Below are 26,627 nucleotides of genomic sequence, written 5' to 3'. Positions count from 1 at the left end.
CATGCTGATGGCATGTCATTTACGTATATTAGGAACAGTAAAGGTCCTAGTATACTGCCTTGGGGGACTCCACAGCTTACTGAGAGGGGAGGGGACATGGTGCCGTTCACCTCTACCACCTGTTTCCTCCCCTCCAAGTAAGATTGCATCCAGCTCGATGAGGTTTCGTCGAATCCGATTGCTCGGAGCTTATCCAACAGTATAGCGTGGTTAACGGTGTCAAAGGCCTTCTGAATGTCCAGCATGACCATGCTGCAGTGTTTGCCCGCGTCCACCTCATGTTTGATGTGGTCGGTCAGATAGAGAAGGCATGTGTCAGTGGAGTGGTTAGTTCAGTGGAGTGGAGGACATTATATTAAATGAAGAGCTTGTGTCTCTGATAGTTGATATAATAATGTAAGTGCATCATTAAGCCTACATGATCTCCATGGTGTTTAGGTATGAATAGTCTCTCCTATTGCTACTGTACTATTTTTTCAGCTATAGTTACATTAATCATTAGTAATTTAGCAGCCTGGTTTTGAATGGCAGGGTCCCTGCTATCACATGTTGATACAAATATAACATTTACATAATAAAAATAAACTACAGGCTTCTCAAATGCTGTAATAAATTAAGCATGATTAGTTGACTTGATACTGTTTAATGTTGCACTTTTTATATGTAGAAGAAAAGTTTTGTCATTTTATTTAATTTAAGCACGTTAATGTGGATTAACGTGGGCAGAATTATTATAGTGTTCCCAATGTTAAAAGGACCAAGCCATTGTTTACAAATTTGGTAAATAAATAACCAAAAAATGTATATTTTGTTGTTTTCTTACTGTACCGAAAATGAACCGAACCGTGACCTCTAAACCGAGGTACGTACCGAACCTAATTTTTTGTATACCGTTACACCCCTACCGCCAGGGTCATTTCTGTGAATCGTTTAAATCCGGGGAGGAAATTATAGGGGGGTTAAGTACTCGTGGTTTTTGTCTCTGGGTTGACCTAGTTATCAGTACAAGGCAGAGAATTCCCGCGAAAAATATAATGCCAATGTGTGAAGGCACCAGATTGGCTAGCTCTACTATCAGCTGACAACATCAACCAATTACATGGCTCGTTATAGGCGTCCGCACGCGTCGTTTTCCGACAATATCTAGTCCCTGATCCTCAATTATTGTGAGCGTTTCTGAACTCGTATTCTGTTTATATCGGTTGTGTAAACTTGTATACATAAATTTCATCACATGATACCTTTTTATGAAAATATTTGCTAATAAATGTGAAATTTTGGTCAGGGGAATATTTTTAGATTTTTACTCAAAATAGCAGGAAATGCATCCTAAGCTAACATAGATTTCCAGACCGCCCTAGCAGGCGAGTGCACATTGTGCACACATATATTTTTAATGATGTTTTTTTTCATTATTTTAACAATAGGCTAATGTATACTACTTTATATAGATTCTACAAGAAACACAACACTTAAAAACTAAATTATTTACAATTGCAGACACAAGATTGCGTGCAGCTCCACTCATTGTAAAGGAAAACGTAAGTCCACGCAGGAGAAAAATGACTACAAAGATGGTGTCTGGGTTTTTTCTAAGAGTAAGATTTAACATTAACGTACTCTTGGTTGCATTTTGTGAAAATAATTTTACCACAGAATTGAGAAGGAGCAATGATCTTTAATATTTGTATCTGAAATCACAAAGAAATCTTCTGGGGGAGGATGAAGCCCCTAAAGGTATTTGGTTTACAAACTTTCAGCCCCACCTAAAAACATAAGACAATACATAAGTATTGTCTTATGTTTTTAGGCAAAACATAAGACAATACTCTCTTAACAGTATAACTGTAACCAGGAACAAGTCTTCAAGTAACAATATTAAAATAATAATAATAGATTAGATTTCTTTCACGCTTTTCTATTGTTAGATACTCAAAGCGCTCACAGTGAAGTGGGAACCCATCATACATTCACACCTGGTGGTGGTAAGCTACATCAGTAGCCACAGCTGCCCTGGGGTAGACTGACGGAAGCGTGGCTGCCAGTTTGCGCTTACGGCCCCTCCGACCACCACCAATCATTCATTCATCATTCATTCATCAGTGTGAGCGGCACCTGGGGCAAGGATGAAGTGTCCTGCCCAAGGACACAAAGGCAGCGATTTGGATGTCAATAAGTGGGAAGCGAACCTGCAACCCTAAGGTTTCTGGCACGGCCGCTCTACCCACTACGCCATGCCCAATACTAACAAGAAATTTGGCGTGACAGCGTTCTTAAAGGCGTTGTCACGCCAAATGTCTTCCCCCCTACAAAAACCTTCCCCCCATTTACTTCCGGGGTCATGATTAATACAGACGTTTTGTTAACGCTACATTATAATAATATAATGTTATATTATAAAAATACAGACGTTTTGTTGAAGCTATATTATAAAAAAATATAATTAAAAAAAACAATCTACAAACACAAGATATGGATGGGATGACGCATTTACTTTCGGGGCCACGTTTCCTCACGTTTCCTCACGTTTCCTCTTACGTCATCCCATAGTTTGTGTTTGTAAATTGTTTTTTTAATTTTGTTGGATTTTTTTATAGTATGGTGTTAATAAAACGTCTGCATTTTATAATAAAGTGTTATATTTTTATAATATAGCGTTAACAAAACGTCTGTATTAATCATGACTCCGGAAGTAAATGGGGGGGAAGAAATTTGGCGTGACAGTGTGTTCTGTTAATTCTATTTTTGTTATTTTGAATTTACAACCTCCTGGCGCTGTTTTGTACCGTTTTCATAATGTTTTATAATGTTGTTTGACTTACTGTTTGTGATTTTTGAAATTTATAAATAAAAATTTGAAAAAAAAAAAAAGTGTGTTCTGTTCTACAAATTGTTTCCGGTACCGCAGCTATTTGTACTTGGAGCTACAAACCCCCTCTTCCTTCCCGCCTCCCGCGTTTTCTAGCCACTGTATAAAAAAAAAAAAAAAAAAAAAAAAAAAAAATATATATATATATATATTTTTGCACTTAATACAAAATTAAATATAACGTCCAATCCTGAATAGTGCTGTATGTGTGCGTCCTTGTTTTGGCCCAGAGACCAAACCCTCAGAAGAAACGAGGAAATGACCTAGAGCCTGCCTCATGACGTCACCATTTCAGCGGCCATGAGGAGCTATGGAAGATGACCGCCGGTAGTGATTTCCTGGAGTATTAGACTTTGTGGAAAGCTACCTGCGCCATAGTTTGCGTAAGACAAGGGTAGTAATCAAAGCCACTATCATGTCGGAGGAGGCGACCTCTCCGGTAAGTGTAATGAAGTTTTTTTCCACCATGTGTGCAATTCGTTCATGGCTGACTATGTTCGAGCCAAGCAACGTTTCTGTATGGGATCAAGAGAGGAAATGCGTTTGGCTAATAGTAATATCTGTCATTGGGTTCGCATACACTATTGGTCTACAACGATTAAGAGGGCGGACGTTGACAGCAGATAGTCCTGCAGGAAATAGTTAAAGAGGAATGAATTTCCCTGTTTCAAACAATAAAATATTATGTAGTGCTAACAATGTCAAATGAAAGCTATGTCGATACGACCAGGTAAACATATAACTTGTTTAACATGATTTTTGGCTCCAGTGGACTATACATCATCCACCTTAAAGGCCTACTGAAATTAGATTTTGTTATTTAAACCGGGATAGCAGGTCCATTCTATGTGTCATACTTGATAATTTCGCCATATTGCCATATTTTGGCTGAAAGGATTTAGTAGAGAACATTGACGATAAAATTCGCAATTTTGGTCGCTAATAAAAAAAGCCTTGCCTGTACCGGAAGTAGCAGACGATGTGCGCGTGACGTCACCGGTTGTAGGGCTCCTCACATTGTTTATAATCATAGCCACCAGCAGCAAGTGCAATTTGGACCGAGATAGCAACGAGTTCCCCATTAATTTGAGCGGGGATGAAAAATTTGTGGATGAGGAAAGTTAGAGTGAAACACTAAAAAAATATAATAAATAAAAAAAAAGGTGATGGCTCCAGGCGACAGCAGTGTGAGCGATTCAATTGTTATTAGACACATTTACTTGGATAATTCTGGAAAATCCCTTATCTGCTTATTGTGTTAATAGTGTTTTAGTGAGATTATAAAGTCATACCTGAAAGTCGGAGGGCTGCGGTGAACGCCAGTGTTTCTCAGAGAAACCAATGGAGGAGCCAAGATCACAGCTGCCTTTTTGACAGCTACAGGAGGAGGTCGCATAATCCACTCAATCTCCGGTAAGAGCCGACTTAATATCACAATTTTCCCATCCAAAAACTTGCTGGTTGACGTAGAGAAACATGTTCGCTTGACCGCTCTGTGTTAAAGCTTCACAATAAACAAAGAAACAGCCGCTGTGTTTCGGTGCCAAAGGCAGCTGCATTCCACCGCATTCCACGAACAGCATTCTTCTTTATAGTCTCCATTATTAATTGAACAAATTGCAAAAGATTCAGCAACACAGATGTCCAAATTACTGTATAATTATGCGATGAAAAGAGACAAATTTTAGCCGTATGTGGTGCTGGGCTAAAATGTCCCCTCCAACCAATCACGTCACAAACAAGCGCCATCATAAGCGTCATCATTCCGCAACGTTTTCAACAGGAAACTCCGCGGGTAATTTAAAATTGTAATTTAGTAAACTAAACCGGCCGTGTTGGCATGTGTTGCAATGTAAAGATTTCATCATTGATATGTAAACTATCAACAATAAGGTAAAAATCCTGTGTTTCTCTGAAACTAAATGATATCAAAGTGTTTTTGACTCAGAGATGGAGATAGAAAACTTCTCGGTTATCAGAAAGGACAGGAACAAACATGGTGGTGGTGTTTGTATTCACCAGGGTATAAAATACACAACTCGCCCTAGAGAGGTGTTTAGGGCACGTCCAACCGGTAGGAGGCCACGGGGAAGACCCAGGACACGTTGCGAAGACTATGTCTCCCGGCTGGCCTGGGAACGCCTCGGGATCCCCTGGGAAGAGCTAGACGAAGTGGCTGGCGAGAGGGAAGTCTGGGTTTCCCTGCTTAGGCTGTTGCCCCCGCGACCCGACCTCGGATAAGCGGAAGAAGATGGATGGATGGGATGGAACTCGCACTGGTCTTAACCACAATGCCCTTAAATCTGTGGGGGCAGAAATCAAATTTAAAAACGCTAAGCCGGTACTGATAGGGACTGTATACAGACCCCTAATCAGAGTGATTTCTATGGTGCTCTCGAGGAGTGCTTTGCTGGGGTAGACAACGTGGACAAAATTACAACTGGAGATTGGAACACAGATGTTCAACGCAGAGACGCACACGCCTGTCTTTAAATCTTACAGCAAGCTTTGTAATCTGCATGGTCTCTCCCGCTAATAACACTACCCACAAGGGTGTGTGATTTCACCCAATCAACCATTGACAACATTCTCACATCAGACCGGCCTAACATAAAAAATAGTGGGGTCATGATTTGTGGTCTTAGCGACTACTATCAAACCTTCTGCACCTGTAAAATAACTAAACCCAAAGCCAATGGCCACAAAACAGTTTAATCCAGATCCCTCAAAACATAATCCAGTGATAATTTCAACCTTAAATTAGGTGAGTGGGACTGGTCCCCTGTGCTCACGAGCAACCTGGTCGATGATGCTTGGTGTCGCTTCAAAACAGCGTTCCTAGCGATACTAAATGATATGGCTCCCGTCCAGTGAGAACAGTCAGGATCAAAGCCCGCTCTGAACCATGTTTGAATGGCCCTTTTAGCTGCCATAAAAGACAGAGACACAAAATACTCAGAATACCAAAAGTGTAAAACCGAAGTAGATAAACAACCTAATAATAACATCAAATCACTCCTTACAAGACTCAAAAAGCAATGCAATAAACAAAGAAATAAAGCAAACAACCTTAATAAATCCTTAAAAAAAAATTACATTAACGACAAAATAGAGGGAAACACAAATAAGCCACGTGAGCTCTGGAAAATTCTCAACAACTAGTTTCCTGGATGCAGCCAGAAACCCAAAACATCAACATCAAGGAGGGCGACTCCTTCTTTACAGACAAACTGGAGGTAGCAAGCAGACTTAACACCTTTTTCACCAGTATACCCACATCTCTAGTTAACAAGCTGTCCCACCACTCTGGTCGTTTTGGTGTAGAACACATTAAAGCCTACTACAGAAAACTACGATTATAAATTAGAAAGGGTCTCAGCTGACGAAGTGCTTAAAAAATTAAGCACGCTCCACCTAAACAAGGCCACTGGCCTTGACAATATCCCCTCCAGATTCCTCAGGGACTCTGCCACCACCATTGCCCCAATCATCACACACATTTAAAAACCTCTCAATTAAACAAGGCTAAGTACCAAAAAAATTCAAGATATCAAGAGTACCGTATTTCCTTGATTTGCCGCCGGGGCGCTAATTAATTTAAAACTTCTTGTCACTCCTGCGCTTACCAAAGGCATGCGGTAAAAGTAAGCATGCGCTAATTATTTTAAAACCTCTTCTCACTCTGGCACTTGCCAAATGCATGCAGTAAAAAATTGAGTCTGATGTAAGTTTGTACCTTAAATTTTACTGAATAGCTCTTATTATTCTTCCCTTTATGCGATTTCAAATTACCGGTATTGAAATCAGCCTCCTCCATTTTGAAAATGATGACAGGGGAAGTGTCACTCGTGACGTCACGAGTTTGACCAGGCGGTAATACTAAGCATGTGCTAATTATTTTGCGAAGCAAGTTTGACCCAGCAGTAATTCAAGGCAGGCACATACTATATGCCCTTTGGCAATTCAAGGAAATACGGTAACCCCCCTTTTTAAAAAAGGAAGCAAATTAGAAACTAGTAACTACCGACCTGTTTCTATTATCAGTTCCATTTCGAAAGTAATGTAAAAAAATAGTTTATGAACAGGTTGATAGTTACCTTGCTACTAAAAAACACATGTACAAATTCCAATCCGGCTTCAGAACTAACCACTCCACTGACACATGCCTTCTCCATCTGACCGACCACATCAAACATGAGGTGGATGCGGGCAAATACTGCGGCATGGTCATGCTGGACCTTCAGAAGGCGTTTGACACCTCTAACCACACTATACTGTTGGATAAGCTCAGAGCAATTGGATTTGATACAACTTCATCAAGCTGGATGCAATCTTACTTGGAGGGGAGGAAACAGGTGGTGGAGGTGAACGGCACCATGTCCCCCTCTCACCGCTCAGTAAGCTGTGGAGTCCCCCAAGGCAGTATATTAGGGCCTTTAGAATTTTTAATATACGTAAATGACATGTCATCAGCATGCGACTGTGAATTATTCCTGTTTGCGGATGACTCGGCCCTGATAGTATCCGGCAAGGACAAGTCACAGGTGGAAAAAATCCTCAGTGCTGAATTCCCTAGGATTTGCACCTGGCTCGTTGACAATAAACTTTCCATACACTTAAGTAAAAACGGTATGCATCCTATTTGGGTCCCAAATGAACCTTAAGAAAGTCAGTGACTTTACTATAAAAGTGGGTGACGTTCTTATCACCAGGAAAGATGAGTTCACCTACCTAGGTTCCATTCTAGAGGCTAATCTTTCCTGTGATAAAATGGCAACCAAGGTAATCAAAAAGGTCAAACAACGAACGAGATTCCTCTACAGAATATCCTCTCTGGTCGACAAAAGCACCTTGAAGATTCTAGCGGGAACTCTCGTTCAACCCATTTCGATTAGGCTTGCACCTTCTGGTACCCTCTCACCTAGCTAGTCAGGTTACTTTTAGACCTCCCTCCCAGATCACACTTCTCCAAAGTGGCCTGGCTCAGGGTGGATGACAGAGTAAAACTACCTGCACTGAACCTAGTCTATAAAATCCGCTACATCTCCCTGATACCGAAGTTCATGTCAAACTACTTCCATAACGTAAATGACCGCCATAACCACAACAACAGAGGGAGCCACACATTAAACCCAGATTCCGATCGAACAAAGGTCTAAACTCATTCTCCTTCTATGCCACATAAATATGGAATGCACTCCCAACAGGTGTTAAAGAAAGTGCATTTCTATCCTCCTTCAAAACCGCACTAAAAGAACACCTCCAGCCAACTTCAACCCTTGACTAACACTCTCCCTCCTCCCCGGATTGTAAATAATCAAATGTATATACTTGTTCTTATGCTTTCTTAACTCACTATGTTCACTGCTCACTGTAAATATCATACCAAGTCAGAACCTACACTTTTTCAATGTCCATTTCTCTGATGATGCAATTGTTGATGTCTGAAGTGCTGATATCAACCAAACCTTTCATCCATCAGTCCATCCATCCATCCATTTTCTACCACTTATTCCCTTTTGGGGTAGCGGGGGGCGCTGGCGCCTATCTCAGCTACAATCGGGCGGAAGGCGGAGTACACCTTGTAAAAGTCACCACCTCATCGCAGGGCCAACACAGATAGACAGACAACATTCACACTCACATTCACACACTAGGGCCAATTTAGTGTTGCCAATCAACCTATCCCCAGGTGCATGTCTTTGGAAGTGGGAGGAAGCCGGAGTACCCGGAGGGAACCCACGCATTCACGGGGAGAACATGCAAACTCCACACAGAAAGGTCCCGAGCCTGGGATTGAACCCAGGACTGCATGACCTTCGTATTGTGTATTGCACTAACCCCTCTGCCATCGTGAAGCCCCAAACCTTTCATATGTACTCCTTTTTGATTTATTGTTGGTTTGCTTCAGTATAACATTTTTATGAAGAATACATTTTGATTTATCAGAGCAGGGACTCTGCTGAAAATCTGTCTACTGAGCAGGCCAGATTTGTTTTTAAGTATGTGGAACAAAATAATGTATACTCTAAAATAGGGCTGCAACTAACGATTAATTTGATGATCGATTAATCTGACGATTATTACTTCGATTAATCGATTAATAATCGGATAAAAGAGACAAACTACATTTCCATCATTTCCAATACTTTATTTTAAAAAGACAGCATACTGGCACCATGTCCTTTCGACTTGCCAAATAAAACAAGGCAAGTGTTACAAAAATGTTATTTTTTGTATAAAGTGCACCATTGTCATGCACAATAGCATTAATTTTGCATAGGGGAATTTCAAACCTGCCTATTACCTATTCCAACCATTCTGCAATGTTGAATGCCCTAATTATTTTCCTCTAGTGGCATGGTCGTAAGGTAGATTGACTTCATGTTCCATTCGTCTCCAATGTAAAGGCATGTATTGCCAAGGTAGGCTACACTTGTCCACACATCAGTAGTGACAGCAATTTTGTCCTGGGTGGCTTTTATGTCAGTCTACACAGCATGGAATGTCTGCTTGTACTTCCTCTACATCAGTTCGGTAAAATGGTTCCTCGAGGGAAGAGTGTAACCAGGGTTGAGGACGTGAATCAATAGTCTAAAACTTTCATATCCACCATTGATAGTGGCCTCATGTCAGTTACCAACATATTCAGGATAGCATCAGTCAGTGCAGCCGCTTGCTGTGGTGTGCACACCTTCCGTTGTACCAAATCGCTAATGCTGGCTTGTTTCTTTCTGAAATGAGAGAAACCATATTATGAACGTGCATAGTAGCATCATTTACATGTAACTCAATACATATCCAGTAGATTTTATTAACGATTTCTGACGTAAAAGACAAACACGCCACCACATTAAAAAACAGCTAAATTAAATAAATGGACATTGGAGTTGCAGAATACACCAATAACAACACAGAAATGTAACTCATCAGATCAGAAGTGGATCAGATATAGAACATGTTTCTGTTCTGAATAATAAAGGATTCACTTTAGGCTACCTCTGAATATTAGCATGAAATATTCCAGCACCTTCATTACGTTTAGTTATACTAAAGCGTCACTCAAGTCTAAATATATTTATATAGCTTTATGGGGCCCGGCTACATTGATCCATTATGAAACCAACCTGAGATATTTCTGTCCGTTACGTTTATACATGCGTTTTCTCTCTCAAAACGGAGTCAAATGTGCCGGAGACACATTATCAGCCCCGCGTTGCAACAAAGACATAACGTTAATGTTACTCACAAAAAAGCTGAACTCGCCTGTTGCGACTCAAAACAACACAGAAAATGAAGTCGTCGCACTATCCAAAAAGTTCCTAACACTCTGAAAGTTAATACACAACAGTTGCTGCTGCGCTTCCTTAAAAAAAAAAATCTCGTTAACAAAAGATCAAAAACACACAAAGATGGACACGACAGATCAATATACTCGGACTATGGACTTAAAAAAGTTACGTACCATGAGTTCTTCCCTTCATCCATGGCTCCTCTTCAGGTGCTGCCAAAGCAACGTTGTCTTTCCGTGCCACGCGAGGTGCACGCTGCACGTTTTGCAGGAAATGTCTTCTTTGAAGTCTTTAAAGTAAAGTGTTCCGACACTTTTGACGACTTAGGTCGTACACTTTTCTCCATTGAAGCAATAACCTCGAGATGTTTCTCCGCCGAACTATCCGTACTTTTTTCCCTCCGCCATTTTTCAAATGTTTCCAGCAAAGGAGACGGCGCGGTCACGAGAGCTGCACATGACACATCATTGGCTGGTTTACTACCTCATGAGACGTAGCCCTGGCGCTCTGTTTTTTACTGTTTTTGTACTTATTTTGATTATTGTCTTTTAGCTATTTGTTAATGTTGCAGTTTATAAATAAAGGTTTAGGCGGAAAAGGAAGAAAAAAAAAGGGCCTCAGCGCATGCGCATTGCATACATCCAACGAATCGATTTAATCGAAATAATCGGCAACTATTTTTATAATCAATTTTAATCGATTTAATCGATTAGTTGTTGCAGCCCTACTCTAAATTAAGGTTTCACAATTAAAATAATTTTAATGTAGATGACGATTTTTGGTTGCCACAATTAAATGAGGATGATCTTCTGCGATAATAACATTTAAAAAGCAGGCTCCGTTGCATATCAAATCCGCTCCATATTAAATCAGGCACTTTCTCAACCGCGCCGGCGGAAAACAAGACGATATTTCACACGCGCCCGTCCACTCCGCCATTGTGTATGCGCATAAACCATCACCATGCCCTACTGAACATATACGCATACATAATCTCATAACATGCAACTCAATATATTTTAAACCTTCTTTAGATATAGTTTTGACGATTATGGCAAAAGCTTATGAAAACCTCAAATTGAAAATATATAAAAAAATTTGGGTTTTTCAAAAACAGTAAGCCAAACAAATATGTTCTCACTTTGCATGTAATGAGTTTATATCACATATTAATTTCACATTTGAAGTTTATTTGCTGACATAAATGAACTTTGACACGATATTAAACATTTTTCTTTGACCTGTACAACGACAATAAAATATTTTGCCTGCAACTGCAGAAACTAATCTTATACTGTGGTACCCAGTTTATGAGGTTAATTGTTTTTGTGTTGTAGCTGGTAATCCAGAGTACTCATAACCTAAATCAATGTACTCTTTTAAACTTAATTGAAATGCCATTATCACAGTTTCAGCGTCTATATAATTTATTGGATACTTGTCTGCTATTTAATAATTATTGTAACGCAGTTTGCTGGCGCTATTTTTTAAGTCGTCTTTAGAATAGTGCAGATTGTACCAGTGCTGTGCTTGTACTGCTTCTTCAAATCAGCTACACGTACACCTTGGTACAACTATTTATTTTTTTATTTCAATGAATATCATTCACTACGCTCTGTGATGAGGTGGCGACTTGTCCAGGGTGTACACCGCCTTCTGCCCGAATGAAGCTGAGATAGGCACCAGCGCCCCCTGCTACCCCACAGGGAATAAGCGGTAGAAAATGGATGAATGGATGGATCATTCACTACTTCTTCTCGGCACCGTCCTTCACTTTCTTCCTTCCCATGTTTGGAAAAAACTAAATTATGTTGATCTCTAGCCATTAGCTAATCCTTGCAAGGGAGACTCTATTTGTCATGTATCCCAAAAAACTTGAGAGAGTTTGGGCACTGGTAAGTCGACGTACTAGGGTTGCCACAATACCAGAATGTCAGTAGATGGTAGGGATAGTTGTGAATTTCAACAATTTTATAATTTATTGATGCCAGGATGAAAATGAAAAACAACTAAATGTGTGTCGTTTTAAATTCACTACTATATTGAAAATTGTTCAAAAAAGTTTGTGACCACACCTTATATGTGACCGCTCCCTTCTTCTCATAACGGATTTGGATTACTTGTACTTATCTTTTGGCACCAGATATCTATTGGGGTGGAGGTTCTGAAAAAAGAGGGTTTGTCTTCCCTTTTGTAGGTCTACTATTCAGTATAGTAAGGCTATATGACCCCAGCACTGGTCCGTGCTACGACTCAGCAGGCTGACACAATAGCTTCTACAGTGCAGAAGCCTAGTAATGGAGGAAGGACTGTTGAAATATATCAGGGTGAGGTTGTACACTGTTTTAGTGACGCCAGAGAAAGGATGCTAAGAAAGAGCTTTATCGAAACAACAAGTTGACTGAAAAGGAATGTGTAATCTAAAACTCTTTTTGATATTCTTGCAGAATGGGGATGGTAAAGTTAGCCGTATCTTTCGCATCGGAACCCGAAAGAGTCAGGTAAATGCACGCTTAAATTTTGTATTCCGACAACAGTAAACTGAGTTTGATATTTCCACCTTCTCTGAAATCTTCGATACGTTGCTTTTTTGTTGTCCCTTTAAACACAGCAGAACTACTTATGGACATAACAATATCCATCTATTGCCATTTTAGTGATTATTAAACACATTTTCAATTACACTGCATGTAGTTTTTTTTGTTCAAATCTGTCTAACTAAAGGAACACTGTCTTTTTGTTGTAGTTGGCTCGCATTCAGACTGACAGTGTTGCTGACAAACTTAAGGAGCTGTACCCTGATATAATTTTGGAAATTGGTAAGAACACTGCTTCCCTCAATGACTCAGGAAAGCCATTTGTTTTTTTGTCCACCTTCAATTCAATTTCAAAACTCATCTTTTTAATCTAGCGTTTAGTCTTTGATGCGTCCAACTTTATTCAGTGCCTAGTTTTTTTTTCAATTTTTTGGTGAAAGAATGTTATTTCTTTTTGCATTTTTTTGTATTCTACTAATTCAACTTCTTTGCTTCTTTTAAAGGGTGTTTGAGTTTTCAGAAAAGTGCTTGTAAATAAAATGTAATTTTTTTCCTTCCCTATTTAATGGTAAAAAGTTATTTGTTGCATCCTTGTCAGTGTTTCCCATTCATTCATTCATAATTACCCAGAAAGATTTGGCATTTGGTAGCTTGTTGTTGCAACTCTGTACAGTAGATGACATCGTAATGCTGCATCTTAACACATATCGTACGCACATATCAACGCCGATTTGTGGTTACAGTAATGGTTGTGTTATGAGTTCATTTCGAACATGCATACAATTGTGATATACAGTAATACATTAGTCAAGCATAATAACACTTCTGATCATCAATATAATGATACAATAGACGCACAGTGATGTGTACATTAGCTTTAAAATCGGTGCACACTTATATGCAGCTCAGGAAACATCTTGAATGTGTTCGTTTTTAAATCGCACATGCATGTTATATGATGCATTTAAAAGCGTTTATTGCTGCAGAAAATGTAACCAAGAAACAGAAGTCAATAGCTTAATGTTCTGTTGTTGAATAGAGTTTAAAATGTGGAATAATTTTGCCTATTTTTTTTACACAAACCAAATAGCTATGTTTTGCACGCCACATACAGATCATTTATGCCTAATGGCCAATTATGCATTTTTTATCTGTAGTTGTCTTCACAATACTTAAAACTGATCAATCACTGAAATAAATGAAAATTAAAAAAACACTTTTGACAAACTCTTAAATTAAACTCTTAATTAGTAATAACACTATTTAGTTATTAAGTCCAGCAAGTTTAAAAATAGCCCGCATACTACATTTGAGTTGGTCCGACAAAATGATATCACTTAACTAGGTGATGCTGTGAGTAATGCCACTGCAATGAACAATATTCCAATCTTAAGTTTTTGGAAACTAATTTCAAGGTGGAATTGCAACTCATTTGTGTTTAGATATTAATACTACCGTAACTACCACTACCAGAAACTGCGAACACCGAAAAGTTGCGAAACTGTTGGAAACAATGCTTGTCATTGATTGTCACTGTCTTCTCTCTTTCAGTGGGTATGTCCACGATTGGAGATAAAAACCTTGACACAGCTTTATCAAAGGTAAGTCTTGTCATCAATGTGCACATTAAAAGTACTAGTCACGATCTCTTTATACATTGAATTGAAAATGTATACAACACGGTAACAATCAAACTGTTCTTAAGATACTGCCTATTGCGCACACTCAATATTACAATTTATGTAGTTGACACCGATACCTGTGAATTTCCACGATGTGTGAATTTTATTCAATACCATGATGAAAAAAAACCTGAACCCATGTATTAGGGCTGTGAATCTTTGGGTGTCCCACGATTCGATTCAATATCGATTCTTGGGTCATGATTTGATAATATATCGCTTTTTTTTTCGATTCGATTCTGTATTCATTCAATACATAGGATTCAACTGATTGCAATAATTTTTTAACGATTAAACGAACCAAAAATACGACTTATTTTATTTTTGTGAAAACATTGGACACAATGTGTTGTCGAGCTTATGAGATGCGATGCAAGTGTAAGCCACTGTGACACTGTTCTTTTTTTTAATGTTTATAAATGTCTAATGATAATGTAAGTGAAGGTTTTTTAATCACTGCTATGCTGAAATTATAACTAATATTGATACTGTTGTTGATAACATTTATTTTTGTTTCACTACTTTTGGTTTGTTCTGTGTCGTGTTTGTGTCTTCTCAATTGCTCTGTCTATTGCAGTTCTGAGTGTTGCTGGGTCAGATTTGGTTTTGGAATTGGATTGCATTGTTATAGTATTGCTGTGTAGCTGTGTGTTGGATTGATAAAAAATAAAAAATAAAAAAAAATCGATTTTAAAAAAATGAGAATTGATTCTGAATCGCACAACGTATTCAATCGATTTTTTCCCACACCCCTACCATGTATGTTAAAATTCATTGCTTTATTCAAAAACTATTAAGTATTCAAGATCACTGTGCCTTAACATCACCAATATTAATAACCAAATGATTCCCGGGCGCGGCCACAGCTGCTGCTCACTGCTCCCCTGTGGTGATGGGTCAAATGCAGAGCTAATGGGCTGAGAATTGACATGGTCCGCCGAGGAAAAGTAAGCGTCAATGTATTTTGTGCGTGTTGGTATCAAAGTATTGATACATTTGACAACCCTGCTCATTACAAATCTGTCATCATGAGATTCCATTCATCACTCTATGATTCCATTAAATGGTTCTAAAATTACAATGTAACACATATTTCTTTGTTTAATACAGATTGGAGAGAAGAGTTTGTTCACCAAAGAGTTGGAAAATGCTCTGGAGAAAAATATGTAAGTATCTTGGAAACCTGCATATTTATAGTTGCTGGTACTTACTGTACTGAGTTGGTATGAATCAAGTTCCAAAGCAGCATGTACTGCAGATGAATGAGAAACACTTGACTTAAACCCTTTTGATTTCTTCCACAGCTTGAGATAGAGCATATGCCTTTAAAGGGATTTAAACCCATTCTAAATGGTTGTATTATACTGTGAGGAAGTTGGGCATGTCGACATGAATGTCTCTCTCTGTGTCCCTTAGCGTGGATCTGGTCGTCCATTCACTGAAGGACCTCCCCACCACTCTGCCTCCAGGATTCACCATTGCAGCTGTGCTCAAGTGAGTCATACACCAAACTGTGGGATGTTGTGTGTCAGTTGTTCATACATGCATATTAGAAAGGCAAAAAATGAAAACAAACTTGAGAAGTTAGTCCTTTGAGGCTAGACTAAGGTCTTTTTAGATTCTGTGAGCATATTGTTGCCGGTAGACATTCAACAATATCCACATGTGATTTTGAAAAGACTAATAATAGTTATTAATTTCTGTCTGTTAACTTTGTTATTTTGTACAAAAAATACTTATTGAACAATAAATTTCCAGTGTATTCATAATAATCCCAAAAAAATACATCAAATCCCTTACTCAAAGCAGTTGTGTCCTCCTCACATCTGAATTCATGTTTTGGCCCTGTTTTTGGCTTACTAAAGGGTATCTGCGGTATCTTAAAGTTTTAAATCCTACAATTTGAAATGAAGGCCTAAAAATGTCAAAAAGTATCTTAAAATCTCATAAAAGGTCTTAAATACGATTTTGAAATGTCTTAAAAATCTAATAACGTTACTTTTTTTTAAATGTTTCGATTTTTGTGGACTCTATAATGTAACCAGAAAATAACTAAAGTAAGTTACTTTTGCTGTCCAGTCAAAATTTATCACACACCATCAGCTCGTGTGCTATGTTGTTACAGCTTAGCATGGCAGTGGATAAAACTTAACTAAAGCCCACAGCAAGGCTATATTACTTGCATAAGATGCATAAGTGCAACTTTAACGATTTGTGGCTCTAGAACAATCAAATTAATGCATGATTAAAGCTGGTGGATGGAAAAGTATACAGTGTTTAGGACCCAGCTGTGGACCCATCAAGGAGGGAAGCGTTTGTAAACATTGTGGTGAAAGTCAATGGAATGATAATGTAGAAGTCAAAAGTCCGGGATAAGTCCGTGTCAAATGATGCTGAAACGCCACAAACACTTGCACAACTATAAAAGGATCAACGTAACCCCTCCCCAAAGGAGTGTTATGTGGGTAAAGTGGGGTCAATTGCCAAAGGTGATCAATTTCAGATGTTTACTGGTGAAATCATACTATTACCGTACACATAATAAGCACACACTAATTTCTCTGTCGTAGTAGTGTGCTCACAGCAGTAAAGCTATAAAAAAACCATAATTCTTTTATATAATTTATTTCTATTCCAACAATTTCAGGTACTTAATCTTTTCTCCAAGTTGTCTGTTGAGTGTCTACTCAGTTTATGGTTTGGAAAAGCAAGGAAGATTTGCAAATGTCATCTTGTCATGCTTAAATAAAAACCTGTCCTTGTTCATTAGCGATATTTTTTCATATAAGTCACAAAAGAACAGGTGAATATGAGATACAAAATCAGCTAAGCAAATTTAAATGTTACCCACATTATTCACATCCAAATTCTGTTTGAGGCTTGCAAGCCATAATCACCTTCTTTCTTTTTAGACAAACGCTCTGTCTGCACTCTGTTTTTCACAACTTTTTTGCGTCTACAATAATACTGTAGAGATATTTTATCTGTATGCTCAATTCTAACAGCTGCAAAAACACTGCAGATGTTAATCATTTAGCTTTTGCGGCGATGCTAACAATCCCTTTAAGAAAAATAGAATGTTTTGCTTTTTGCTATCATTTCTGAAGTTCTGGTTGTTGTTGCATGGAAACCCTTGATATAAAGCACACTGCACCTTTTGCAAGAAAACCTTTCCATGGCAAATCCGAAACATTTTATGATCTTTACTACCGGTACTTAGTTTTTTCAATTACATTACAATAGAGAGGCTTCTAATGTATTTAGTTTAACCATTTGGTTTTCCTATGTGAAAGAGCAGTGAATTAATTATTATACTAACAATTCATTCTGGCCCTCTGATTTTCCATTGTCGTACTTTTTTGTCCATATTGATGTGAAAAGGTCTTAAATTAAGGTTTTAAAAAAGTCTTACCTTTGACTTGTGGAAACCTGCAAAGACCCTGCTATGGCCATACGGTTAACATTAACAGTCAAAGTATATGTAATATATTACAACACAGAAAATTAAAACAAGGCAAATTAATCTTACTCTGCCTGAATTGAGAGAATATCAAAGCTACATGCCATTTTGACTGCCAAGTCTGTGTGACTTTTACATTATTTCTGAATGTTTTTGCTCAAATTGCGACTTGCACAACTTTGAAGTTTTTTAAGTTTGAAGGTTTCATCGTAACAAGGTCTTTTTTGCTTTCTGTCAGGAGAGAGAATCCTCACGATGCAGTGGTATTGCATCCAAAAAATGTAGGAAAATCCTTGGAGACTCTTTCAGAAAACAGGTGCACTCCATTTGCTAATACACCCATTTACAGTATGTGCATATGGATGTCACGTATAGAAAAAAACATCTTTATGTTGTGAATTTGTGCAGTGTGATTGGCACCAGTTCACTGCGTCGTGCTGCTCAGTTGAAGAAGAGATTCCCTCATCTGGAGTTTAAAGATATTGTATCCTTTTGTAGATGAAGCACAATTATAGGTTAGAGTGGACTCTTCATAAGGATAACTATTCCAAACAGAAAATTAGCTACTCTTTTAGAGTAAAATTTTTCTGAGCGCATTACCTCGTTTTTTTTTTATTAGTAATTCGTTCTAAAAGATCAGATGAAGGTCAAATTGCATGAAAACCGACACAAATTTTCACAAAATAACTGATGTAAATCCATTTAACTAAGAAAATAACTGATGTAAATCCATTTAACTAAGACTTTTGTTGGCAATGGGGGAATAAGGCAAGGGGAAAGCCAAGTATAAGCCATTTTCTTAATTTAATAGTGCTTCTCATTTTCTTTGTCAAATTGCTGGCACTCACAACTTTTTTTGGCCCAATCGATTTGGTGGTATGCGCAATTTGGTACAAGGGCAAACAGATTAGTTTGTTATGTGCAATGTGTGGCCATACGGCAATTGACAGTAGGGGAGTAGGCCATACTAAAACCAGGGCAAACAATTGAAAGCTATAAATTAAGTGATTCTAGAAACCGAGATACCACTGTAATTTATCTGCGATAGCAAATGTGTACTACAACACATTTGAATCACATCCAAATGATATTGTGCACCTGTGTCTGATGATGTTGCTGATCATTGGTGTTTGGAAAGTGTTCTTCCTGAGTGCTCATTTCCAGCGTGGAAACTTAAACACAAGGTTAAAAAAGCTGGATGAGAAAGACGACTTTGCCGCCATCATTCTTGCTGCTGCAGGGCTCAGGAGGATGGGTTGGGAGAACCGGATCAGCCAGGTTTAATAGTTTTTCAATAACACTGTCTTTTCCGCCTGCTAAGCTGACTGGTTATCTTACAGTGTGTCTGTCCTTGCTAGATCCTGGAGCCCAATGACTGCATGTATGCTGTCGGACAGGTAAGAGCAGGTTGCAGTATTTACCAATTGTGTGCGTGTGTTACAATTATAAATGTATGTGACGTTAGGGTGCTCTGGCAGTGGAGGTTCGAGCGAGGGATACTGACATCCTGGAGATGCTGTCTGTGCTAAATGACGGTGACACTGTGTTACGCTGCATAGCTGAGAGAGCTTTTCTTAGGCACCTGGTACACACCACCATCATGTTTATGTTATAGACATGTATGGGTACTGACATCCCTGTATGTTCACTGTAAGTGTCCTTTGTAGGAGGGGGGCTGCAGCGTTCCTGTGGCCGTGCATACCGAGATGAAAAACTCTCAGGTGAGAACAGTTAGGACACTTAGTGCTGTTTTTTTGTAAAATCAAACAAAAGTAATAGATTCAAATGCAAACATTTAACATTTGACAGTAATGTTACAAAGACTGCAAACTATGTCATCTAAAATTTTGATGGAGGGTTAATGCAATGGCATGATTGGGTTAGTTTAGTACGGAAGAACAGTTTCCAATGTAACACCATTGGTATTTTTTTCACAAGCGACTCATTCAGGTCTTATGTCCTACACCCAGCACTGTCCTCAAGTCCTCCAAAAAAACAAAGAGCACATTTCCGGCCTTCACAATAAAATCGCTGTCTGTTACATCTGTCTGACTACACTAACAAAATATGGCTTTGAGAAAAATGTGCCTACATATTTGCTATTATGTTGCACTTACAGAAATAATACTTTATGTAAGTATGGAATATTGCATACAAATACACTTTCACTTGTAATTCTTTTTTTATTTCAAAATAGCACTTTGAGACTTGAGACAGTTAGTTTAAACTGTCCAATTTTCAAGTCTGCACTTAAAACCGGTTGTTTATGCTGAACAGAAATCAAGTACATTGCATTTTGTAAGATAGTTGAGACATTGTTCTAAAATGTATATGTTTATTATTTTAGTTTCAAAATGTACAACAACATTGTAACAAATCCGATCTGAAGCCAAAAAATTCACGTCGGATCAGAGTCCAAAAAAGCTGATCGGTACTTCCAAAGTTTTTTTTATAAAAAATAATTATATATTTCTAAAATGTTTACATATAGGAAAATGAAAATTTGTAAAAATGACAGATGAATTAACAGTTAACATCACTTTCTCCTTTCAATAAAGACTCTTGACGGTAATGAGCAGGAAGGAAGGATGGGACGGGGGAGAGCCCCACAAATGCCACCCATAGTTTGCTACGACATCTGGTTTCTCTATCAAGGGCTGGCACTTGTGTTATATCCACCAACTTGCAAACAACAACAACAACTATGTCCTCACACAACTTCGTTTACATCAACTGATGCAATACACAGGCGCCAGACAGCTTTGTCTCTATAAACTGCAGAGGACAGTGTCTCAATGCCATATAACTCTTGATTGTTTGGCCTATCTTTGAGGTGTGGTGCCTTCAGTGGCACTCTGGAAACAGACTTTCATGCTCTTGTTGATTTTGATTGGCATACTACAACTTTATTTGGCTCTTGATTTTGGTTGGCCTATTACTGTATGATACAACATTATTTGGCTCTATGATGGCTTGTATTGCAGCCACATTTAGTGAATAAAGCAGATATTTAGTCACCAATGTATGTAATCCTACTAAAGCAAAGACAGTGAATGAAAACGAAGACATATTTTTGCAGAACATTTTCCCCAAGAACCAAATCATACTAAAACTAGGGAATATGTACAAACCCCTGTTTCCATATGAGTTGGGAAATTGTGTTGGATGTAAATATAAACAGAATACAATGATTTGCAAATCCTTTTCAACCCATATTCAATTGAATGTACTACAAAGACAAGATATTTATAATGAACACTTATCGTCTAAAAATCTATGTGAAACCTTTCAATCCGGTTTCAGGGCAAATCACTCCACGGAGACAGCCCTCGCAAAAATGACTAATGATCTATTGCTAACGATGGATTCTGATGCGTCATCTATGTTGCTGCTCCTCGATCTTAGCGCTGCTTTCGATACCGTCGATCATAATATTTTATTAGAACGTATCAAAACACGAATTGGTATGTCAGACTTAGCCCTGTCTTGGTTTAACTCTTATCTTACTGATAGGATGCAGTGTGTCTCCCATAACAATGTGACCTTGGACTACGTTAAGGTAACGTGTGGAGTTCCCCAGGGTTCGGTCCTTGGCCCTGCACTCTTCAGCATCTACATGCTGCCGCTAGGTGACATCATACGCAAATACGGTGTTAGCTTTCACTGTTATGCTGATGACACCCAACTCTACATGCCCCTAAAGCTGACCAACACGCCGGATTGTAGTCAGCTGGAGGCGTGTCTTAATGAAATTAAACAATGGATGTCCGCTAACTTTTTGCAACTCAACGCCAAAAAAACGGAAATGCTGATTATCGGTCCTGCTAGACACCAAACTCTATTTAATAATACAACTCTAACATTTGACAACCAAACAATTAAACAAGGCGACACGGTAAAGAATCTGGGTATTATCTTCGACCCAACTCTCTCCTTTGAGTCACACATTAAAAGCGTCACTAAAACGGCCTTCTTTCATCTCCGCAATATCGCTAAAATTCGCTCCATTCTGTCCACTAAAGACGCTGAGATCATTATCCATGCGTTTGTTACGTCTCGTCTCGATTACTGTAACGTATTATTTTCGGGTCTCCCCATGTCTAGCATTAAAAGATTACAGTTGGTACAAAATGCGGCTGCTAGACCTTTGACAAGAACAAGAAAGTTTGATCACATTACGCCTGTACTGGCTCACCTGCACTGGCTTCCTGTGCACTTAAGATGTGATTTTAAGGTTTTACTACTTACGTATAAAATACTACACGGTCAAGCTCCATCCTATCTTGCCGATTGTATTGTACCATATGTCCCGGCAAGAAATCTGCGTTCAAAGGACTCCGGCTTATTAGTGATTCCCAAAGCCCAAAAAAAGTCTGCGGGCTATAGAGCGTTTTCCGTTCGGGCTCCAGTACTCTGGAATGCCCTCCCGGTAACACTTCGAGATGCCACCTCAGTAGAAGCATTTAAGTCTCACCTTAAAACTCATTTGTATACTCTAGCCTTTAAATAGACTCCCTTTTTAGACCAGTTGATCTGCCGTTTCTTTTCTTTTTCTTCTATGTCCCACTCTCCCTTGTGGAGGGGGTCCGGTCCGATCCGGTGGCCATGTACTGCTTGCCTGTGTATCGGCTGGGGACATCTCTGCGCTGCTGATCCGCCTCCGCTTGGGATGGTCTCCTGCTGGCTCCGCTATGAACGGGACTCTCGCTGCTGTGTTGGATCCGCTTTGGTCTGGACTCTCGCGACTGTGTTGGATCCATTATGGATTGAACTTTCACAGTATCATGTTAGACCCGCTCGATATCCATTGCTTTCCTCCTCTCCAAGGTTCTCATAGTCATCATTGTCACCGATGTCCCACTGGGTCATTATTGTCACCGATGTCCCACTGGGTGTGAGTTTTCCTTGCCCTTATGTGGGCCTACCGAGGATGTCGTAGTGGTTTGTGCAGCCCTTTGAGACACTAGTGATTTAGGGCTATATAAGTAAACATTGATTGATTGATATTTGATGTTCAAACTCATTAACTTTATTTTTTTTTGCAAATAATAATTAACTTAGAATTTCATGGCTGCAACACGTGCCAAAGTAGTTGGGAAAGGGCATGTTCACCACTGTGTTACATCGCCTTTTGTTTTAACAACACTCAATAAACGTTTGGGAACTGAGGAAACTAATTGTTGAAGCTTTGAAAGTGGAATTCTTTCCCATTCTTACAGTCGTTCAATAGTCAGGGGTCTCCGCTATCGTATTTTACGCTTCATAATGCGCCACACATTTTCGATGGGAGACAGGTCTGGACTGCAGACAGACCAGGAAAGTACACACACTCTTTTTTTACGAAGCCACGCTGTTGTAACATGTGCTGAATGTGGCTTGGCATTGTCTTGTTGAAATAAGCAGGGGCGTCCATGATAACGTTTCTTGGATGACAACATATGTTGCTCCAAAACCTGTATGGACCTTTCAGCATTAATGGTGCCTTCACAAATGTGTAAGTTACCCATGCCTTGGACACTAAAACCATACCATCACAGATGCTGGCTTTTGAAGTTTGTGCCTATAACAATCCAAATGGTTATTTTCCTCTTTGTTCTGGAGGACACCACGTCCTCTGTTTCCAAATATTATGTGAAATGTGGACTCGTCAGACCACAGAACACCTTTCCACTTTGCATCAGTCCATCTCAGATGAGCTCGGGCACAGCCAAGCCGGCGGCATTCCCGGATATTGTTGATAAATGGGTTTGGCTTTGCATAGTAGAGCTTTAACTTGCACTTAAAGATGTAGCAACCAACTGTAGTTACTGACTGTGATTTTATGAAGTGTTCCTGAGCCCATGTGGTGATATTCTTTACACGCTGATGTTGGTTTTTGATGCAGTACGCCTTGAGGGATTAAAAGTCCGTAATATCATCGCTTACGTGCAGTGATTTCTCCAGATTCTCAAAACTTTTTGAAGATTTTACGGACCGTAGATGGTAAAATCCCTAAATTCCTTGCAATAGTTTAAGAAATGTTGTTCTAAAACTGTTCGACAATTTTCTTACAAAGTGGTGACCCCCACCCCATCCTTGTTTGTGAATTACTTAGCATTTCATGGAAGCTGCTTTTATACCCAATCATGGCCCCCAACTGTTCCCAATTAGCCTGCACACCTGTGGGATGTTCCATGTAACCTGGTCCCTACACACCGGAGCTCTTGTAAAAAGAGCTCAACAGCGCATGCACTTTTTGCGTCGGATGAAAAGAGCACAGCTCCCTTCCCCTGTTCTCACCACATTCTACAGAAGCACTATAGAGAGCCTGCTGACCAACAGCATCTCTGTCTGGACTGGAGCCTGCAATGCGTCAGACTGTAAGTCTCCCCAGAGAGTGGTGAGGACGGCGGACAAGATTATCAGGACTCCTCTTCCTCCTATCCAGGAGATCGCAAAAAGCCGCTGCCTGACCGGGGCTTTGAAAATCTGCAAAGACTCCTCCCACCCCCACCAAGGACTGTTTTCACTGCTGGACTCTCGGAAGAGGTTCCGCAGCCTCCGAAGCAGAACCTCCAGGTTCTGTAACAGCTTCTTCCCTCAGGCCGTTAGACTCTTGAACGCGTCATAATTAAATTATCCCCTCAACTCCCCCCCCGAAATGGAATAACTAGCTGGAATAAAAAGACAATACAACATACAGCCATAAATCTGGATGCATATGCAAAAGTGCAATATATTTATCCGTACAGTAATGTATTTATTTATATTATATCTGCACCTTATTGCTTTTTTATCCTGCACTACCAAGAGCTAATGCAATGAAATTTCGTTCTTATTTGTACGGTAAAGTTCAATTTTGAATGACAATAAAAAAGAAGTCAAAGTCATAAGTGTTTGATGAGCATTCCTCAACTTTATCAGTATTTATTGCCACCTTTCCCAACTTCTTTGTCACGTGTTGCTGGCATCAAATTTTTGATTATTTGCAACAAAAAAAAGGTTTACCAGTTTGAACATCAAATATGTTGTCTTTGTAGCATATTCAACTGAATATGGGTTGAAAATAATTTGCAATTCATTGTATTGCATTACTCATTTCGGCCGCTTGTACCCGTGATCTTATCCTTTCGGTCATGACCCAAAGCTCATGACCATAGGTGAGGATGGGAACGTAGATCGACCGGTAAATTGAGAGCTTTGCCTTCCGGCTCAGCTCCTTCTTCACCACAACGGATCGGTACAACGTCCGCATTACCGATCCGCCTACCGATCCGCCTGTCGATCTCACGATCCACTCTTCCCTCACTCGTGAACAAGACTCCTAGGTACTTGAACTCCTCCACTTGGGGCAGGGTCTCCTCCCCAACCCGGAGATGGCACTCCACCCTTTTCCGGGCGAGAACCATGGACTCGGACTTGGAGGTGCTGATTCTCATTCCGGTCGCTTCACACTCGGCTGCGAACCGATCCAGTGAGAGCTGAAGATCCCGGTCAGATGAAGCCATCAGGACCACATCATCTGCAAAAAGCAGAGACCTAATCCTGCGGTTACCAAACCGGAACCCCTCAACGCCTTGACTGCGCCTAGAAATCCTAGAGTTTCCTCCGCCGTGTGGCGGGGCTCTCCCTTAGAGATAGGGTGAGAAGCTCTGTCATCCGGGAGGAACTCAAAGTAAAGCCGCTGCTCCTTCACATCGAGAGGAGCCAGATGAGGTGGTTCGGGCATCTGGTCAGGATGCCACCCGAACGCCTCCCTAGGGAGGTGTTTAGGGTACGTCCAACCGGTAGGAGGCCACGGGGAAGACCCAGGACACGTTGGGAAGACTATGTCTCCCGGCTGGCCTGGGAACGCCTCGGGATCCCCTGGGAAGAGCTAGACGAAGTGGCTGGGGAGAGGGAAGTCTGGGTTTCCCTGCTTAGGCTGTTGCCCCCGCGACCCGACCTCTGATAAGCGGAAGATGATGGATGGATGGATGGATGTATTGTATTAATATTTACATCCAACACAATTTCCCAACTCATATGGAAACAGGGTTTGTAAACTAATCTTCATGGGCCGTGAGATCCTCAGGGCTGCGTAGAACGTTCATGTTTTTGATTTGGCTTTTTCCTAATAATAATAATAATAGTGATACTGTATTCGATTTTTAACAGCGCTTTTCTCTCAACGAGATTCTCAAAGCGCTCACGTTCACACACGGGGGTGCTAATCTACATTTTTTAGCCACTACTTCCCTGGGGTACACTGACAGAAGCGTAGCTGGCAATTTGTGCCTGCGGCCCTCCAACCACCACCTATCATTCAATGCACTGGGGGAAAGGGTGAAGTGTCTTGCCTAACGACACAACAGAAATGGATGGCAAGAGGTGGGGAGCAAACCTGGAACCCTCATGTTTCTGGCTTGGCCGCTCTTCTGGCACGGCTGCTCTACCCACCACGCTGTCCCAATATTAAATCATTTTTTTGAATTAGGCTCCAGTACCCCCATGACCACGACGGGACAAGAGGGGGAAAATTGATTGATGGATGGATGGAATTCAATCGTACTTAACTTTTTATCTTATTACTTATGCAAGAATTGATTTAGTTTTTGTTTTTTATTATATGTTTACTGTATATTTTTTAAAACTTTTTTTAAAATCTTCATATGTTTTACTTGCCCCTGCGATGAGGTGGCGACTTGTCTAGGGTGTACCCCGCCTTCCGCCCGATTGTAGCTGAGATAGGCACCAGCGCCCCCCTCGACCCTTAAGGGAATAAGCGGTAGAAAATGGATGGATGGATGGATGTTTTACTTGTATTTT

General features: G+C 39.8%; 1 protein-coding gene across 4 annotated transcripts in view; it reads left to right on the top strand.

Annotated features, from left to right (window-relative positions):
- The first annotated feature begins 3,063 nt into the window (after window positions 1-3,063).
- Window positions 3,064-26,627, top strand: part of LOC133564424 (porphobilinogen deaminase-like) — a 41,641-nt gene continuing 18,077 nt past the window's right edge. The window contains exons 1-12 of one of the 4 annotated variants that reach the window (XM_061918743.1): window positions 3,064-3,308; window positions 12,609-12,662; window positions 12,908-12,980; window positions 14,250-14,299; window positions 15,491-15,546; window positions 15,797-15,874; window positions 18,079-18,156; window positions 18,249-18,324; window positions 19,005-19,118; window positions 19,199-19,237; window positions 19,306-19,425; window positions 19,508-19,561. In XM_061918743.1, the coding sequence (XP_061774727.1) occupies window positions 3,285-3,308; window positions 12,609-12,662; window positions 12,908-12,980; window positions 14,250-14,299; window positions 15,491-15,546; window positions 15,797-15,874; window positions 18,079-18,156; window positions 18,249-18,324; window positions 19,005-19,118; window positions 19,199-19,237; window positions 19,306-19,425; window positions 19,508-19,561 (816 nt within the window). In that variant the 5' untranslated portion in view covers window positions 3,064-3,284. Of the gene's footprint in view, window positions 3,309-12,351; window positions 12,489-12,608; window positions 12,663-12,907; window positions 12,981-14,249; window positions 14,300-15,490; window positions 15,547-15,796; window positions 15,875-18,078; window positions 18,157-18,248; window positions 18,325-19,004; window positions 19,119-19,198; window positions 19,238-19,305; window positions 19,426-19,507; window positions 19,562-26,627 lie in introns of those variants that run through there. The other 3 variants (XM_061918744.1, XM_061918745.1, XM_061918742.1) reach the window with 3 other exon arrangements.

This window comes from Nerophis ophidion, linkage group LG13, assembly GCF_033978795.1.
Source record: "Nerophis ophidion isolate RoL-2023_Sa linkage group LG13, RoL_Noph_v1.0, whole genome shotgun sequence".
Classification (NCBI taxonomy): Eukaryota; Metazoa; Chordata; class Actinopteri; order Syngnathiformes; family Syngnathidae; genus Nerophis; species Nerophis ophidion.
Note: the sequence above shows the minus strand (reverse complement) of the source record. Positions and strands in the feature narration are given on the sequence as shown.